Raw genomic sequence first — 19,160 nt, forward strand, 5'->3', positions numbered from 1 at the left:
ACAGGTAGACAGTACAGGGGGAGATGACAGAAACAACTACGAAACAAAGGACTAAACTGCAACCTAGAAATCAACTAGATGAGCTAAACTAGAACACAAATGAATACAAAGGATACATAAAAACTCAAACACTGGGTCACATGACCCAGTACCATGACAGTATATGGATAATAGCAAACACTCAAATACATTTCTTGCATGCAGCAATGAATTTTGTTCGCTCAAAATAATTTTCTTCTCAACATGCAACATTTGCACTTGCAGCATTTTTTGGCGTGCGCTTAGAATACAGGCACAAAAATAATGCCATAGTCTTCAATGCTCAATAAATGTCTTGTACACCTGATAAAAAATGTCTGACTATAGGGGACAGCTTGTAATAACTTCTAATGCTACTCTTGTGATCAGAAAGCCTAGTTCCTGCTCACTGTGTATGATGATTGCTCTTCGGTCTCCTTTAGTAATAATGACACTTAAAATAATAGTATTGTTTTAATAAATGAACTTGATACATTAATAAATATAGCATATTCTATAACTCTGGAGGCCAGGATCACTGAACTGGAGATCCAGCACTGTACCCTTGAAAAACTCATAGCTAGCTAGGTTCCTGTAATCAGTGTATCAAAGGTAGCGTAGTCCCCTGGGAGGTTGTGCCGAGAAGCTAGAAAAGCAGGATTGCTGGGTGACAGTAGGAGGGGGCGTTTTTTTCCCACTCTGCGACACACCGAGTGGGGAATTTGAGGTCACAAAAATGAATATTGAATAGGTGTGTAACTTTGCCAAAACAATGTTGGAGTTTTCTCTGGTTCCCTCCCCAATCAGACCAGGAGTGACATGTTTAGCTACATGTTCTCACCGCTCTTCTTCTTAAATATCTGGCTGTCAGAGTGGTGTCCTAAAAAGACTTTAAAGACAGTTGGGACACTTTCTGTTAGGAGAGAATGCATCCATTACACTTTAGATGGACCAGCTGTCATTACAAGAAATGCGTCCAATTTTATTACAACTCTCCAAACATGACTATCCAGACATGAGAACTGTTTGGACTGAATGTACACATGTACTTTTGTTTTACTGTAATTGCTTTGGAAAACACGATTAAGAAGGTGGTTAAGGTTAGGCATACGGTTATGGTTGATTGGGATTAAGGTTATGATTAGGGCTGTAATACACGGCTGGAACGTGTGTTACCACCGGGAGCGTCAATCTATTGTATTCCATCCACAACCTGCCATGTCTCATACTGAAAGCGGGAACGCAGAAGGTTACCTTTTGCGTTACTGAGGAAGACCTCGGGACGTAACAAATCATCAGTATATTACACGGTCAGAATGAGACCAAAGAACAACGAGACACTTTGTTTCTTAGTTTATTGAAGTAGTTTGTTCCAGTTTACAAAGGTTAATAAGCGTTCAGTACCTCATTTAGCAGAAATTCATAATAAACCATAAAAGATCATTTATCTTGTCTCGTTTGTCTGTTAATTCTTATCTAGTCTATTAAAGAAAAAAACAAAAAATCTGTCTTGCATCATCTACCTCTTCATGATACTCACTCACTCAACGGTCTATCTTTCCGTAAAAGAAAAAAACTATTTCCGAGCACTTTAAGTTATACATTATTCTGGTCTTTGAGTATTGTGTTTACCACCGTCATTAGTTTTTCAACCTGATCAGAACCTGATTTGTTGTTCTCAAAGAGAACACACCTGTTTCCACACTTTTCAACCATTTTCTTCAGATCAGGTTGGCAAGAATGAAGAAAATCCTCCAAGCCCATTCCTGCCTGCTGCAAGTCGTTTCCTCGGGTGAACAGGATGATTGTTCGTCCTCTAACTTCTCTCCCAAAAGCTTTTTCTAACTTTTCCATTATGTCTCTCTCACCATCTGTAAATCTGCTCACATGCATCACAAGTACAAACACACACGGTCCTGACTCACAGAGTTGTTTGCACCTTTTCACATGTTTGCCTCTAACTGATGGAGCAATGTCATCATCAAAGATATCTGGAGTATCAATCACATTTACGTCTACACCATTGATCTCAGTTTGTACATTCTGGCAATTTGTGGTGACCGGCGTTGAACTGGGTCTAGAAACAAAGTGTTTCTGTCCAAGGATGGTGTTCCCACTGGCACTCTTTCCAGTCCCAGCCATTCCCAAAAGAACAAGGTTCACTGTGGTGCCAGTGTGTCTTCCTGCATAGATGTATACCAATAACAATGTAAGGGAAAGTGAAAAAAGAATGTGGTTAAAATGAGTGAATATTTGTTGCAGTGTTTTTCATTAAGTGCTTTTTGCTTCAACCATCATGTGAAAAACGCTGCTTGACCCAATAACCCGTTAGTATGTTCTTTATATAGTACTTAAAAGTGATTGTGGTTTACCTGTCTTTGTCTCATCAGTGTGTGGTCTTGATATACATTGTAATCCACGGTCCCAACTACAAGTTAGTAATAGAAGAAATACAAATTAATCAATAAGCTGCTTGTTGTTTCATAAATAATTATTACTATAAAAGTTTGCAAACATTTCAGAGTTTTTTCTGTTAACTACATTTATAAAATATTTCATAGCATATATGTATGCCATGTAAAGACACTATGTTCATAATGTAATTTACATGCTAAAGCTAAATCAAAAGTGCTCGACTTTAGCTTTACCTCAGTGCCGCCGGTTGTCTGTCTTTAGTCTCGTTGCTTCTGAATATGCTGAAAAAGCTTCCCATGATGCAGGATTTGAACGAATAACCTGTGGGTCCAAATGTCAATGCCAGCACAACTCTGAACTCTTCCTTTTTTGTTTAAGTAACTCATTTAACAATTTAGTATATCTCAGTTGTTTTCAGATGATTCACATAAATCTTAAATCTAAAGTTAACAAAGGTCTCTTAAGAGATTTATTGTGACAAACGTAAGAATAACCTTTCTTTGATACTCTTTGAGAAATCAGAGACCTTTTTTCTAATTATTTAGATTTTTTTTTATTGCTACAAAGCAAATAAATGTACAAGCACAACTTACAGTGAGTGGAAGTTGTTCAGTCTGTTGAAGCTTAACTCTGTGTGACACTGTCTAAAGTCTGCAGATTGCTGTTCTCTGGCTGTATAATACTGGAGGAGGCGTGTCATCTGTTGAGCTATAAAAAGCAACTTGTTGCAGAGCAGTTTTAACATTCATCTTTCACCTGTGCAGTGACAACAGTGAAAAAAATGGCTTTAATTCCAGCAGGTAAGACTTATTATTAATAATTGTTTTTTTTTTAACTTATTTTCCTAAAGTGTAAAAACTTCTCAGTTTCACTTCGGTTCTTGTTACCCCCTTGTGTACATGTGTTAAATCAAATGACTGAAATGTGTTTCAGGTCCTGATTTGAGGATTGTGATGATTGGAAAAACTGGTGTGGGCAAGAGTGCTGTTGGGAACACCATCCTGGGATGTGAGCATTTCAGATCTTGTCCTTTATCTGCATCAGTGACTGAGTTCTGTCAAAAAGCTTGGACACAGTGGGGGAAGAGATTAGTTAGTGTTGTAGACACACCAGGGATCCTGGACACTTCAAAATCAGATGAGTTCATCAAAAGAGAAATTGTGAAATGTGTTGAAATCTCCTCTCCTGGTCCTCATGTGTTCCTGTTGGTCATTCAAATCGGCCGATTCACGAGAGAAGAGAAAAACTCAGTGGAAGCCCTGCAGGAGCTGTTTGGCCCCGAGGCAAACAAGTACATGATTGTGCTCTTCACCCGAGGTGGTGATCTTGGAGGCATATCCATAGAGCAGTATGTACGTGACGCTGAGCCAGGGCTTAAACGCATCATCCAAAGCTGTGGAAACAGGTACCACGTCTTTGACAACATCAGCAGCGACAGAAAGCAGGTGGTGGAGTTGGTCAAGAAGATCGACAAAATGATGGAAGTAAATAGAAACACGCACTACACAGACGCCATGTATAAAGAGGTAGAGGAAGCACGCAAAAAGGGAGTAACACTGCAGCAGTATAGGTTCACTGAGTCTTTATGTAAACGTATCAAACTTTTTCGCATCATTCTTGGGAAAGATTAAACTGTTGTAACTTTTGTTTACCCACATGAAATATACAATCTTGTCATGATGGCAGACAGAGTGTAGATAGCTGTGTAAGATCAATATACGTTGATTTCCCATAAAGAAATAACACAATAAAATATTGTTCATTATGTGAGTTTATCTTTTGATGTTAAAGAAGAAAGTATTTATAAGTGAAATAATGATCATGTAAGCTGTCTATTAAAGCATTTATTTCCTCTGTTGCATCTATTCTGATTTGTATATGTGCACGAAATTATGGTGGTTATGTCTGCGTTTAATTGTACATTGTTTTAATCTTTTGAACAATTTAGGGGACAATAGTTAAATTTAGTCAAGTAAATATTTTATATAAATGGGAATTGTGGATTGTTTTGTCTTTTAAAGAATGTGGACTTCAGTTTATAAGGAGTTTTTATGTTGGGTCTGTTCTGCTCTGGCTGTTTGTATTAAAACACATTATGAAAATTTCCCTTTAGGCTCATTATTGTTTGACAATTATTCGTGTAAAGCTTCTAGCCTAAAAAAAGCTAATAATCACACCACTTTCATCAGTTATTTGTCATTCTAAGATGACAACATCAGAGCCAAATGTTCCACCACTTCATTTATTACTATTTTTTGCCTGTGTGAATGAGAGAAAATTAGATGACATGTATCAACAGGTTTCTAGGTGTACATCTATTTACATAAAGATTATTGGTTCTCACTTATTATGATTTAACTGGTTTGATATTAATCATAGTGACTTACAATTATATATATTACCTTTTTCTTTTACTGTTCTACTGACATATTTAGTTAATTTCCTTTAAATTATTTTGACTATTTAGTTGATTTGCTTTATTACTTCAGGTTTGACTTCAGATTTCCAAGTCTATCCTTACAAGATTGGGAAAACATGTTTAAAGACATATTAAAAGAACATGTAAATAATATTTAAACACTTCTGTTGTGAAACAGCAGACTCAAACACTTAAATACTGAGCCATGTTTTGCAGAAAGACAGACGCATCAGCTGAACAACAACAGCTTTAATACCTTTAATACATTCAACCATCTTTAATATTTCTGGTTATCAGCATAAGCAGGTGAAAATATTCTCTATAGGAACAGGTATTACCGGTATTTCAACATCACTATGCAACTTCCTGTCATGACAGCAGAGGTGTTTCCTCTGAGAATCCTGGCTCTGCCAGAGTTTAAGAGTTGGACGGACAAGGTTACATTTATTTAGGATTATTTCTAATCTGCACAGGATTCAAAGTGTGAGGGTTCCCCAGTCCGCCCTGTGCTCTGTCAGCGCCTCTCTCCCTCTCTCTGTCGTTCTTTGTTTGTTTTGGTGTCTACTTCATAGGCAGGGCTAATTCCAGCTCCCTACAAATCACTCCCTTGAGTGATCGCTACCACTTCTTCGCGGTCACTCCTCACTGGATCGTTGACCTACCTCGTTAGTTAAGCCCCAGCCCCTCGGGTATTTACTGCTTACCATGTTTCCCTGTGTGATGGTGTTCTCCGGTGTTCCATCCTAGGTGTTTGGTGAAAGTGTGTCCACAGGTTTATATTGTGATGTGGATGTGTGGACCAGGAGGGGGCCTGATTTCCTAATCAGGCCCCCTCCTGTTAGGTGTACATTCCCCTAAGTCTTGTGTTTGGTGTTAGGAAATTTAAATAAACCTGTTGAACTTTTGGAAATGTCCCGCTTCCGAATCTTGCTAGCTTGCATTGGATGTGACAGAACAACCCAGCCACACATCAAGGACTCAGGCTCTGACCCTGTATGCCTCTCCACCCAGGAGGCGCAGCTCAGCAGGCACGAACAATTATTCTGCCTCTTCTCTGGCAAACAGGACTCCATGGTTCTAAAAATTGCAGGTATGCTCAAGCAATCTCTAACTTCATCTAATGCCAACATTTCACCTCAACAGCTACCAGCAGAACCCTGACCATCCTGCACTGAGAGAGGCCCGTGCCAACTCCTGAAGTGGGTCGATGCTTTTTTGAGATCAAACTTTGAGGTCAATGAACAGGTTCGATGGTGCTGCTCAGTCGTCAATGTTCGATGACTGAGCAGGTGAAAAACAGTCTTTAAAATCTGGAGAGCTGGAAATAATAGGCTCAGAAATGATAACAGTCTGGGATTGAGACTCCACAGAAACCTTAACAGTCTCTGTGCACAAAGTCTCATGAGTCTTTGGGAGCAGCTTACTAAACTCAGCATTCATTAGGACCGGAAATCCAGCAAACTCAGGAGGTGCCAAAACATAATATTCTCTCCCGGAGTTAGCTGACTGGACAGCATGAGCAACAGTCTCAGCATTTGAACAGGAAAAGTGCTCTCGTGATTCACCACTGTGTGCTGCTCTGTAATCTTGGGAACGGGCTGTGAAGAAGAGTGGTGGCGGCGAGGGTGCCGTTTCCTCCTGGATGAAGGAATTGGAAATGGTGGAAAAATGGAGACCTGCTTCTCATCCTCTGATCACATAGCCGTCAGGAAGGAGGCCGGCGAATGGGCAGGTGAACGAGGTCCCAGCGGGTGTGTGGAGGGAGAGGAATTTCGTGACACCGGCACAGAGACTCTGTCCTGTTGTAGCGACCGCTGATTAAGCTGCTTCTGTTGCGTCGGCGTGGAGAGAGAGAGAGAGAAACCAAGTAAAATTGCCCTGACGTGCTCCCCCCACGCAGCTATGGTCCTGAACAGAATGGTGTTTGTGTCAAATTGCTGAAGCTGGGGGTTGGTTTTCACCATTGCTTCCACCGCGCTCAGTCCCTCAGACATAACCCGCAAGCTATCAGACTGGGGGATGCCGTCCAGCAATTTAACCAACCTCTCCATCTCAGCATCAAACTCCGAAGCGGAGCAGTCTGCAGAGTCTATCTTCTGGTCGTGACCTTCTGTCATGTGTTATGTGCAGGCAGGAATGGAGGAACCAAAGTGCAGACACTCGGAGGCAAAACGTGAACTCAAAATAGCTTTATTGCTGAACATAAAATAACTAAGTGAAAATATCAATAAACTAAACAGGCAGGCTGGCAAACGGAACACACAGTGTGGGATGAGCGCAAACATGAGGGTAGATCACAGCACAGACAAAGGAAAACACAGGAAATTAAATATACAGAGGGAGTAATCAGGGAATGGGAGACAGGAGGGAAACATATCTGGCACAAATCAGGGCTAACAAGACAAGGGAAGCAAATCCAGATACATTAACATGAGACACAGAATTTCAAAGTAAAACAGGAAACATAACACAGAGATGCGGACTTGACAAGGGGATAGAGCTGACAGTGGAGACGGAATAACCAAAGAGACAGAAACCAGAAGACAGAATTCTAAGAAACCAAAAGAGTAGAAAGGATAAACAATGGCAAAATCAAAGTTCAATAATAATGTAAAACTCACTTGTTCTTACATAGGTGCACTTATTCTTTGCTACGGTACTTTACTGTTCCAATGAAACAAGAAGATCTCTTTTTAAAGTACATTTTTGTCCATCTTGTGGTCTCATTTGCCATATTCTCTTAATATCTTAGAGCTATTTCCAGGGGGAAGAATGTTAGATACAGTTTTTAAATCAGGTTGTGATCTTAAAGTCAATCTCACAGCACTGATTTTAGAGCAATGTGCACCAGTTGTAATGTCAATTAGAATTCCAAACTGTCCTTTCTCCAGTATTGGTTGTGGTAAAATATAAGTTGTTCTTTTGTGTGATTGCACACTGCCCATCACAGCGCAGCTTAGTAAACTGTACAGCAGAAGTTTCAATTCACTTTTATCTATATATCACCAAATTACAACAACAGTCAGCTGGTATTGAGACTGTTAGTCACACACGGTGGACAGAAAGCAATTTTTGAATTTAGAAAAAATAAAATGACTCAATTAACATTTATGGTTTTATTTATTATTGCACCTTTTTTCCAGTCTTCTTACAACTATGACAAAGTGTGAATGGACTGTATGGGGGACCGTACCTTAACTGTTAAGCTCACCATTTTAACATGATGTGTACATTACTTCGATAATATAAGCATGGCAAGAAGTTTATGACTTATCTTATATAACATCTGTTTTTCTTTTCTCAAAGAAAAGACAGAAAACTTCACAATATGTTCTTTTCGTTATATATGTTATGTTTGTCTTTTTTATATCTAAATAATGTTGAAGCATTTGGATTGCTCAAATAAAAATATTTGATCTCCTATGTGTTTTTGTCATGTTGTTCAAAATTCAGATGATGACAAAACAGGAAGCCAGAAAGCAACCATATTTTTCTCAAGTTTAACTCAACTTAATATTATTTGTATGGCCGTATTTCAACAACAGTCTGCTACTTAATGTTTCTATATGTATTGTGCATTTCATAGGAAGTATTGTTTCATGATTTGGTTTACTCTGCATTTGGTTCAGATGATGTGAGTTAAAGTTGTAGACATTCAGAAAAACTCTACTACGGTTAGATGACTATAAAGGAAGTTGTCACGGTTCTGGGTCTTTTGGACCCAGCATTTTGAGTTCTTGTATTTTTATATTATGGTTTATGTTCTAAGTCCTTGGTTTTACTGTTTTGATTATTGTCATTTCCCAAGGTTTCAGTTATGGTTGTCAAGGGTTTAGTTCTTATGTTTTGTGAGATGCTTCCTTATGTTCCATGTTGTGTTTACTGTGTCTTTCTGTCCCATGTTTCAGGGCCCTATGTTTTGTCTCCCCAGTCTGTTAAGTTTACATGTCTTGAGTTCAGTCAGTGTGTTTCCTGTTTTACTTTGAAGAGGTCCTGTGTTCCTGTGTTTAGCCTTAGGGCGTTTCTCAATATGCGTACTTGTGCGTACTTGCGTTCTCGTGTACTCGTGATACGTCATCAGTCGGAGACCAAGTACTGTTCCAATTCGAAGTACGCATCAAGCCGAGAACGCGAAAAAGTCCCGGATGTGTTCTCGCTCCGCCCGTTTTATCGAGCATGCATCGGTGGTGACTTGTGTGGACTTGGTACAGCTAAATATCCCAGAATGCATTTCGTCCAAAACTCAAACGCGGCAATAGCGGACGAGCGGGGCTAAAAACTTTTAAATATTACTCTTTCTGGGTCACAAAATAAACTTTTAAGTTATTTTCAAGCGGGAATGTAGCTGTGTAAACTTCAAATATCTGCTCGATTTATGAAGATATCATATATTTCCAAACGCCCTCCGACGCTTTCGGAGATGTCTGTGACCCGCCAGCTCCATAGCAGACAGCGAGGTTGAGGATTATTAGAGCCGGCGAGAACAGCGGACTCCCGGCACATCGTTTTCAACCCCCCCCCGCCCGCGGTCTTCTCACTACTCAGGTTAAAGAAACCCCAGCAGCTGTCTATAGTTTTGAGTGTCCACTACAATAAAAATAAAAGCGTTCTAACATCTCACCTGCTTGTTTTTATTAAGGTATGTACACGTATGTACATGTACACTATTTTTATTAATAGAGGTTTCACTACTGAGGTTAAAAATGATATATAAGTCACTTAGATCACTTCTAAATGTTAATGTTTGGTTTATTTCAGTGTTTTATTTGTTCCTGAGTAAACCGGTTTGGCTGTGATTAAAGTTAAGCTTCATAACATGTTACTCACAGTTAAATTAAGAGGGGACGGCAGTAAAAACTCCGGACCTGTGACATCATCACGTACGCTGGTGTTCCAATTGTACAAATCGCGAGTCCGTGCTCGCGTTCTCGGCGAGTCCGTACTCCCGTGCGTTCTTGGCCAGTACGTACTCGCCAAGAACGCGAGTACGTACTCGCGTACTTGAGAATTGAGAAACGGCCTTAGACTCCCCTTGTGATGTCATTATGTTCATGTGTATCAGCTATTTCCCCGTGTGTTCCCACTTCCCTCATTATCCTCCTGTGTGTATTTAGTCCGTGTGTTTTCAGTCATTCCTTGTCTGGTTGTCTGCTCCACATCGTGTCTTCAGGTATCTGTGTCAGTTCGCCATGTTTAAGGTTTAGTTCACCCAGTTTAGGTTATTGTTTAGTTTCACTCATGCCCTTTGTTTGTATTTATTTTGCCAGCCTTAATAAACTGCTCGTTTTCTGTTAATCCACGTCACGTTTCACATTCTCTTTTTGGTCTGCATTCGAGTCCTTTTTTGCAACACATACAGTCTGCCTCAGCCAGGCTGTGACAGAAGTAACCTGGGACAACAACTTTCACTTTTCATTAGAAAAGCATTTCTTTGTTTTTGTTGGACATAATAAGCCTGTTACTATTCAGATCGGCTCTGTTATTTTAACAGTTGACCCACCCTGCTCTCCTATCACCATATGAGAAAATTATCTGGTGAGAGTCTTCTTAGAGAGAAACAAACATGCTGGCATGAGATTGAAACAAATATAACAGAAAGTTGGACAGTGATGTGAAAATACCTGTAACACCTGTGGGTTACACCCAAAATGTTTTCATTCACTCGTGTTAATGAGCTAACAATGAACCACAAGTACTGCTGTCAAGAAATATTTTTGTCAGTCAAATGTTCAGTCAAACCAATGTTGTGATGGAGAAAAGCACAAAGTTCTGTGTGAATGTTTTAATCAGCAAAACTAATTGTTTGATTTCAGCCGATGCACATGTGTTACTGCCACTGTTTCACTTCAGAGTTGGCTGTGGAAGTTTTGTTTGTTTGTTTTTTTTAACTTAGAATATGTTTCACCCACTCTTGTGCGCAAAATCTCTGATTCAGTGAAGGGACTTTACTAACATATCAGTTTGATGTTTCCCCTATTTTGAAAGATAACAAAACTATAGCTAATATTTAATTATTTAGTACTTTAATCAGACTACCTCTGTCGCGGTCCCTATTGTCTTTGTTTTCTTCTGTTAAGCGTACTCTCATTCTGGCCGATGTGTTTTGTTTCCAGTTCAGTTTCCAGCCCTCCTAGTTTTGATCTTGAAGTTAAAGTTCTGCCTCCACGAGTCTGCATATTGGCTCCTTTTCCCTGCCTGCCTGCACACAGCCATGAGAACCTTAGGGGAACCATCCATGAAACCTCTGTAGTTGATGGATGACATGACCACCACTGGTCTGATCTTTAAATCTCACCCACTCTTGTGAGGAGAATCTCTCAGTCAATGAAGGGACTTCATCTTAATGTGATGTTTCCAAAATAATAACACATTTATAACCAATTATGTAATTATTACTTTAATCCAAGTACACAATGGGTTGTTCAAGACAGTTGTTTTTAAATTCTAAGAAATTAGAATTTAATAGATATTATAAATATTCGAATATAAAAGTGAAATTAATCGAAGCACAAGGACAATAACACTTGCAGTAATGAATTAACACAATAAATAATCAACACCAAATAAAACAAAGAAAAACAAGTTCTAGTCATCCTCAGCTAAAGCAGTCACACTATTTTTAATTCAATATCTTACTGCAAACTGTAGCTTGAGACCCTGAACAGCTGCTGTGAGGCAGCACTATAACGGGACTGAATAACTAAAATGTCAGCATACATCAAATTATCAACTCGTCCATCATATAGCCAGTAATCTACTTGTTTAATGACTGAGAAAGATCATTCATGAATAAATTAAAGCAGAACAGGTGACAATATCGCACCTTTTTTGAACCGCATATGATCAAAGTCATGTTTTTTCTGTTATATTTGAAAGCAACAAATTCAATTCAGTTCAAAACTTCCTTCAAAACAGATATACAAGAATCTTTGCTGTTTTTTTTTTCTAATCTAAATTACTGTTATTACACTCTGCATCAGAATACTCAAAACACAGTTTGCAAGGGACAATTTAGGTCTTTCGAGCTTAACATAGCTGTCCCAAAGGAAGTAACGTGGGGGGCACAGCTTTCACTTTTCATTAGAAAATAATTTTAATGTTTGGACAGAAGACGTTACCAAACAACGAACTCATTGTGTGCATTTGATCTCAGTCAGGTCGGCTCCTATCTTTCTACAGCTGACTCAACCCTGATCTCCTATCACCAACATCTCGTCTCATGCTGCCATGAGACTGAAAGAAATATAACAAAAGGTTGGATAGTGTTGTGAAAATACCTGGAACACCTGTGGGTATCCACCCAAAAAGTTTTCCTTCACTCTTGTGTTGAGAGGCTAACAATGAACCACAAATATTCAGGACGGTCTGTAAAGAAACACTTTTGTTAATGAAATGCTTTGATGGAGAAAAGCGAAAAGTTCTGTTCAGTTGATGTTCACGTTGTCCTTTGTTGTGTTATTTCTTTTCAGGTTTGTTATGTTTGTTCTACATTGCTGTGTTTATGTGTTTTTACCCACCTCCATGAGGACAGAAATACAACTCAAACTAAGGAATTGGTGCTACAAACTCATTGTGCTCCTCCACCTAATAAGACACAGATTTAACTCACTAATATGGTTGTTATGAAATGACTTCCAACTTTCCTCTTTGGCAGCTTTTGCAGAATTATGATGTGAAAGCACTGTTGTGCCAAACTCATTCTGCTTTTTCAAGATGAGCTCTATGAATCCACTATAGGTTGTTTTTGTTTATTTGTTTCATTTTTCTGTTTATTTATTTATTGTTATTTGTGTTATTTCAGTTATTTCATTATATGTAATAGAAAAAAGAGAAGGGGGAAAAATAGGAGAAAATATAATAAAAGGACGGAGCACAAATACAAATGTATCGCCACGTGAAAAGGGTGTAGGAGGACACCACCTCTTCACCCACCCCCACCACTCCCACCAGCACAAGCACCCCAGGCCCCACATCCAAAGGCTGTTAGGAAGCACCCATCCTAATCCCCCACTGCCACCAAGAGGCAGACATGCAGACACTCCAAAACAGCAACCACAGCTCTCCAGCTCCCAGGAAGCCAGACAGTCGTAGTCACACTGATTATATAAAGCGCCTTGAGGCGACTTTTGTTGTGATTTGGCGCTATATAAATAAAATTGAATTGAATTGAATTGAATTGAATTATTGTAACACCTGAGTGACTTTTTCTACAGGGGGAAAGAAAAAATGTAGAAAAATACACAGCAGTAACACACATAATATAGAATGCAAGTGACACATCTGCTGCAAGTAAATAAAATAAATAAATAATAATCAACAGTGTGAAAGTGCAGCACTATACAGTACCTTAGGTTTAAAGGTGACAAATAAATGAATGAACTTGATACATTTTAGCTGACATTTTTCTTTTTATTCTTTAAGTCAACAGTTTCTTCTGACGAGAGGCCGTGCTGTCATTATTGCCCCAGGTTAAGAAGTGTGATATTCTGATGTTATTATAGTCTAAAACTATTTTCTCTGACATAGAAATAAACCTAAACAGCGTGTTCTCCCTGAAGATTCATAGATTTGGTTTTCCTTGTCTTCTGATTGGAGTTATTTTTGTAACTCCAATCAGAAGTCAAATAAAACCGCTTTTAGTTTACCTCTCTTGTTTCTTCAGTCCACCTCTGCCTGCCACACAGCTGGCATTCACATCCAGCAACACTGTGAAGAATCTTGGAGTCATTATTGACCACAATATGTTCGTTCTTCAGTTCACATATGAGATGTTGCTCTATTTGAACAATATCTCTAATATTAGAAACATCCTGAAAAACTAGTTTATCCAGCTAAGCCCCAAATGGCTTTCTGAGCTTCCTGCTTGAAAATGACATGTTCAAAATGAATGGAGTGTTTCTCTGCAATTACAAACTCTGTGTAAACAATCCTGAAATCAAAATAAAGATTTCATCAGTGGTGTAAAGATTTCAGCAGATGTTACTGTGTCAAAGTTACTGAGGCTAGAACACAGAAAAACTAAGTAGATTTTTTTCATCGCCTAATATATTTATTTATTTATTCATTTAGCATATAACCCTTTTAAAAACATGCTTCAGTTCACCTTTTAATCAGGAAATTCTGTAACCAACACATAAACATCATCTGTGCAAAGATTTATGTTTCTAAAGTCAAACAGTCAAATTCCAGCACATTTAATAAATAAATATTCAGGCATTGTCCAGCCATGTACAATTTCAGCACACATTGGGCACCATATATGAGTTGCATTTTTTAGGTATTAAACAGCAGAAATTATTTAATTTCATTAACATGTCTAAAAAAGCTTTGAATATAAGAATTAGCCACAGCAGGCCCTTTCTGCCCTGCGCACAGAGCCTTTATAAGGCCTCTGGAGCTTTAAACTCTGAGGGGCTGTAACTTTGGCTTCTTTTGGCTGATTTGCATGAGTGACACCTCTTTTTAATCATTTGAGCCAATATAATCACAGTTTATAAGGCTGTGGAAACCAGCAGTCGGCTAAGACTGAAGAAGTCACTTAGATGAGTGATTAAACATTTCTCCCACTGAAAACACTACGTCCAGATGAACAGAATCAACTTTTTGGAGCTATACTATATTGTTCTTTCTTTTTGATTTTTTTTTTTTTATATTTAAAGATTTTTTGCCGATATTTGACTTTTGTTTTTGTTGGTTTGGGAGCAGATACAGGGGTTAGGACCAACAGCAGCTGCTGTGCTGTTAGAAAAATTCAGGAAGAATCTCATTTTAAGTCCTCTTAGTACAAGTCAAGTCAAGTAAAGCAAAACATCTTTTACATTATAAATCACTCCTTGTACTTTAGTGTTCACTTTCAATATCGAGTACTGTGTGGTAATACATAGAAAACTTTGCTTCAACCATTAAGTACAGTTCAGAAAAAAGGAATCAGGAGCATTAATCCAGTTTCATTTAGAGACGACACTAACATTTTACATGGGAAGTAAAACATCTTGAAGTTTATGGACCTCTTATAATATAAAACTACATGAATTATGTATAAAGCCAGATATAATATGTTACCAGGACATGTACAGAGGATGTTTTTGATAGAGAGGGAAAGTTAAAGCTGAAGACTGTTAATGCACAAACAATAGTTAAAAAAATTATCTTATTTGTGGAGTAAAACTTTTGAACAGTTTTACAGTGAACCTACATAAATGTTCAGGAATTATTCAGTCTAAAAACATTTTGGAAACTCCTTTTGGAAGCATATGTTAATGACTTCCAGGATTCCAGGGGACCATGGGATTAGGGGGAAACGGGATCTCCTCACTTGCTCAGCTCCACTCGCTCCTCACAGCGAATTCCTTCCTCGCACACACATCCAAGCCAAACAGCCAACAATATAAAAACTAAAACTGATATTTACTTAAAATTTTTGAGGCAACACTTTTACACTTAAAAATATTGAGTAGATTGGAAACCAGTCAAATCTGTTCAATATACTTGATCAATTGAATAACTAAAGCTTAAACATATAAAGTTGAAATGAATAATAGTAGTTGTTACACAAACATGAAGAAATTGAGTAAATAACACTGACATGGTTGGTCATTGTAACTGAAATATAGATGGTCAGTAAATCCAAAATCTTTTTCCATTTACCTAATATGACCATCACCAGTAGGCCACCGAGACTGTCGGTGCTGGGGCTCGAACCAGCAACCTTCTGATTACAAGACGAACTGCCAACTCTTGAGCCACGATCGCCCCCTAACATTCAATTATGAATGTTATTGTATTTAACTGGTAGTCTAAGTCTAAAAAACCAAACAAACTAATATGCAGTTGTGTGTTTCATAATACATGTGTGAAAAATGACCACATGTTAAACATTTTTCCAAATGAAAATTTAATTTTCATAAACATGGCAATAACTCAAAATAAACAAACACTAAAAAGACAGGAGCTTTTTCCCTTTTAGCTCAAAGCCTTACATACTTGAAGGATAAATGGCAAACCAGGAGAGCAAACACAAAAGCTCAGAGTATTTAAAAAACAAAATGAAAAAAACAATGAAAAAGGCTCATGGTACTCATTTACACTACGTTATCATGTTTTACTTACACTTTTCAGTTGTAGTTGCTGACAATAAATAATATTGATTTGAATAATTAATGATTTTAGTACAAGATACTGATGGGTATAGATACCTATTTCTCAAATATTTTGATTCAATTTTAAACAAAAATATTAAGTACATGCAAAGAAGGTATTCTGTGAACCACATACTGAATTCAGAGCTCTTTTGAGCCAACCATCCCTTTAATGCTAACTAGTAATGACTTCATGAACTTCTTCACAAATAAAATTCTTATCATTAGAGAAAAAATTACCAATAATCATCCCACAGATGTAATATTATCTACAGCTACTTTTAGTACCATTGATGTTAAGTTAGACTCTTTTTCTCCCATCGATCTTTCTGAGTTAACTTCAATAATTAATTCCTCCAAACCATCAACGTGTCTTTTAGACCCCATTCCTACAAAACTGCTCAAAGAAGTCCTGCCATTAATTAATGCTTCAATCTTAAATATGATCAACCTATCTCTAATAATCAGCTGTGTACCACAGGCCTTCAAGCTGGCTGTAGTTAAACCTTTACTCAAAAAGCATCTCTAGACCCAGCAGTCTTAGCTAATTATAGGCCAATCTCCAACCTTCCTTTCATATCAAAAATCCTTGAAAGAGTAGTTGTCAAACAGCTAACAGATCATCTGCAGAGGAATGGCTTATTTGAAGAGTTTCAGTCAGGTTTCAGAGCTCATCACAGCACAGAAACAGCTTTAGTGAAGGTTACAAATGATCTTCTTATGGCCTCTGACAGTGGACTCATCTCTGTGCTTGTCCTGCTAGACCTTAGTGCAGCGTTTGATACTGTTGACCAAAATATCCCATTAGAGCGATTAGAACATGCTGTAGGTATTACAGGTACTGTGCTGCAGTGGTTTGTATCATATCTATCTAATAGACTCCAATTTGTTCAAGTAAATGGAGAGTCCTCTTCACCCACTAAGGTCAATTATGGTGTTCCACAGGGTTCAGTGCTAGGACCAATTCTATTTACATTATACATGCTTCCCCTAGGCAGCATCATTAGAAGACATAGCATAAATTTTCACTGCTATGCAGATGACACGCAGCTCTATCTATCCATGAAGCCAGGTAACACACACCAATTAGTTAAACTGCAGGACTGTCTTAAAGACATAAACATCTGGATGGCCGCTAACTTTCTGCTTCTTCATTCAGATCAAACTGAGGTTATTGTACTCGGCCCTGAAAATCTTAGAAATATGGTATCTAACCAGATTCTTCCTCTGGATGGGATTACCTTGGCCTCCAGTAACACTGTGAGGAACCTTGGAGTCATTTTTGACCAGGACATGTCCTTCAACGCACATATTAAACAAATATGTAAGACTGCTTTCTTCCATTTGCGCAGCATCTCTAAAATTAGAAATATCCTGTCTCAGAGTGACGCTGAAAAACTAGTTCATGCATTTATTACTTCCAGGCTGGACTACTGTAATTCATTATTATCAGGATGTCCTAAAAACTCGCTGAAAAGTCTTCAGTTAATCCAAAATGCTGCAGCAAGAGTACTGACAGGGACTAGAAAGAGAGAGCATATTTCTCCTGTTTTGGCTTCCCTTCATTGGCTTCCTGTTAAATCCAGAATTGAATTCAAAATCCTGCTCCTCACATACAAGGTCTTAAATAATCAGGCCCCATCTTATCTTAATGACCTTGTAGTACCATATCACCCTATTAGAGCACTTCGTTCTCGCTCTGCAGGCCTACTTGTTGTCCCTAGGGTATTTAAAAGTAGAATGGGAGGCAGAGCCTTCAGTTTTCAGGCCCCTCTTCTGTGGAACCAGCTTCCAGTTTGGATTCGGGAGACAGACACTATCTCTACTTTTAAGATTAGGCTTAAAACTTTCCTTTTTGCTAAAGCATATAGTTAGGGCTGGACCAGGTGACCCTGAATCCTCCCTTAGTTATGCTGCAATAGACGTAGGCTGCCAGGGATTCCCATGATGCATTGGGTTTTTCCTTTCCAGTCAACTTTCTCACTCACTATGTGTTAATAGACCTCTCTGCATCGAATCATATCTGTTATTAATCTCTGTCTCTCTTCCACAGCATGTCTTTCATCCTGTTTTCCTTCTTTCACCCCAACCGGTCGCAGCAGATGGCCCCACCCCTCCCTGAGCCTGGTTCTGCCGGAGGTTTCTTCCTGTTAAAAGGGAGTTTTTCCTTCCCACTGTCGCCAAAGTGCTTGCTCATAGGGGGTCATATGATTGTTGGGTTTTTCTCTGTACCTATGAAGCGCCTCGAGGCGACTTTTGTTGTGATTTGGCGCTATATAAATAAAATTGAATTGAATTGAATTGAATTGAAATTGAATTGAATTTGTTGTCTGAGATATATGTACCTTAGTTTAACAAAAACACATACGTTAACATTTTAGACATTTATTTCAACTTATCAAACTCAAATAATTACTAAAATGATATTCATAGATTTTATCAGGCTCATCTAACTTATATTCATAGTGATATTTACTAAGCCTCTGAATTATTTTTTAGAGTGAATACACACGCTCAGGGGTCCAGGGATCAGGATATAAAACTGGTCCGGGGAATCTATACACAGAAACTAATGTTACTTCAAGGCAATCACAAAGATAAACAGATATTTGTTGAGCCATGCTTTTATTAATGTAAGATACTCAAAATTCCAGCAACGAGTAGCTCAGTGCCCTTGCCTTATGAAGAGGCCAGCAAACAAAGTGATGAATCACAGGTGATTAACTGCAGGTGCGTGGGCCAAAGGTGGGAGCTCAACATGAGGTTCGCTCAGTGTGACAGGAGCAAGAGTGAGCAAGAGAGAGAGAGAGACAAACCAAAACAAAAACATTTGTTGCCAAGCTGGGCACACGGACCATGACACATACTTCTTCCTACACCATTTCTAACTTGATAAGAAAGTGGTTATTTTATGTCTCTTTTTTGCGCACATGTATGTGTACATTTACATGCAGGTATTTTTCTGTATCTTCATATGTATACCCTGGTTTGTTTGTTTTCTATCTCCAAAATAAAAGGTTATCGTCATCATCATCCACATAATAAAACTCTTACCTGTGCAGTTCACACTGCATTTATAACACCATAGCTGACACACCTCCAGTAGTTGCACAACAGGTTCATATATTACAAAGACAGAGCGACACAGTCTGCACACATCCACACAGCCT

At 38.4% G+C, this 19,160-nt stretch overlaps 2 protein-coding genes across 2 annotated transcripts; one reads left to right on the forward strand and one right to left on the reverse strand.

Moving 5' to 3' along the window:
• Nucleotides 1-1,614: 1,614 nt before the first annotated feature.
• LOC134635056 (uncharacterized) lies at nucleotides 1,615-2,731 on the reverse strand. Its single transcript, XM_063484570.1, has 3 exons — nucleotides 2,667-2,731; nucleotides 2,391-2,446; nucleotides 1,615-2,201 (listed from the first exon to the last, which is right to left on the reverse strand). Exons 1-3 carry the CDS (start codon nucleotides 2,729-2,731, stop codon nucleotides 1,615-1,617), a joined length of 708 nt encoding a protein of 235 aa, XP_063340640.1.
• A 483-nt stretch (nucleotides 2,732-3,214) lies between these two features.
• Nucleotides 3,215-4,064, forward strand: LOC134635057 (GTPase IMAP family member 7-like). The gene is made up of 2 exons (XM_063484571.1): nucleotides 3,215-3,233; nucleotides 3,367-4,064. Exons 1-2 carry the CDS (start codon nucleotides 3,215-3,217, stop codon nucleotides 4,062-4,064), a joined length of 717 nt encoding a protein of 238 aa, XP_063340641.1.
• Nucleotides 4,065-19,160: the final 15,096 nt, after the last annotated feature.

This window comes from Pelmatolapia mariae, linkage group LG9 (genome assembly GCF_036321145.2).
Source record: "Pelmatolapia mariae isolate MD_Pm_ZW linkage group LG9, Pm_UMD_F_2, whole genome shotgun sequence".
Taxonomy (NCBI): Eukaryota; Metazoa; Chordata; class Actinopteri; order Cichliformes; family Cichlidae; genus Pelmatolapia; species Pelmatolapia mariae.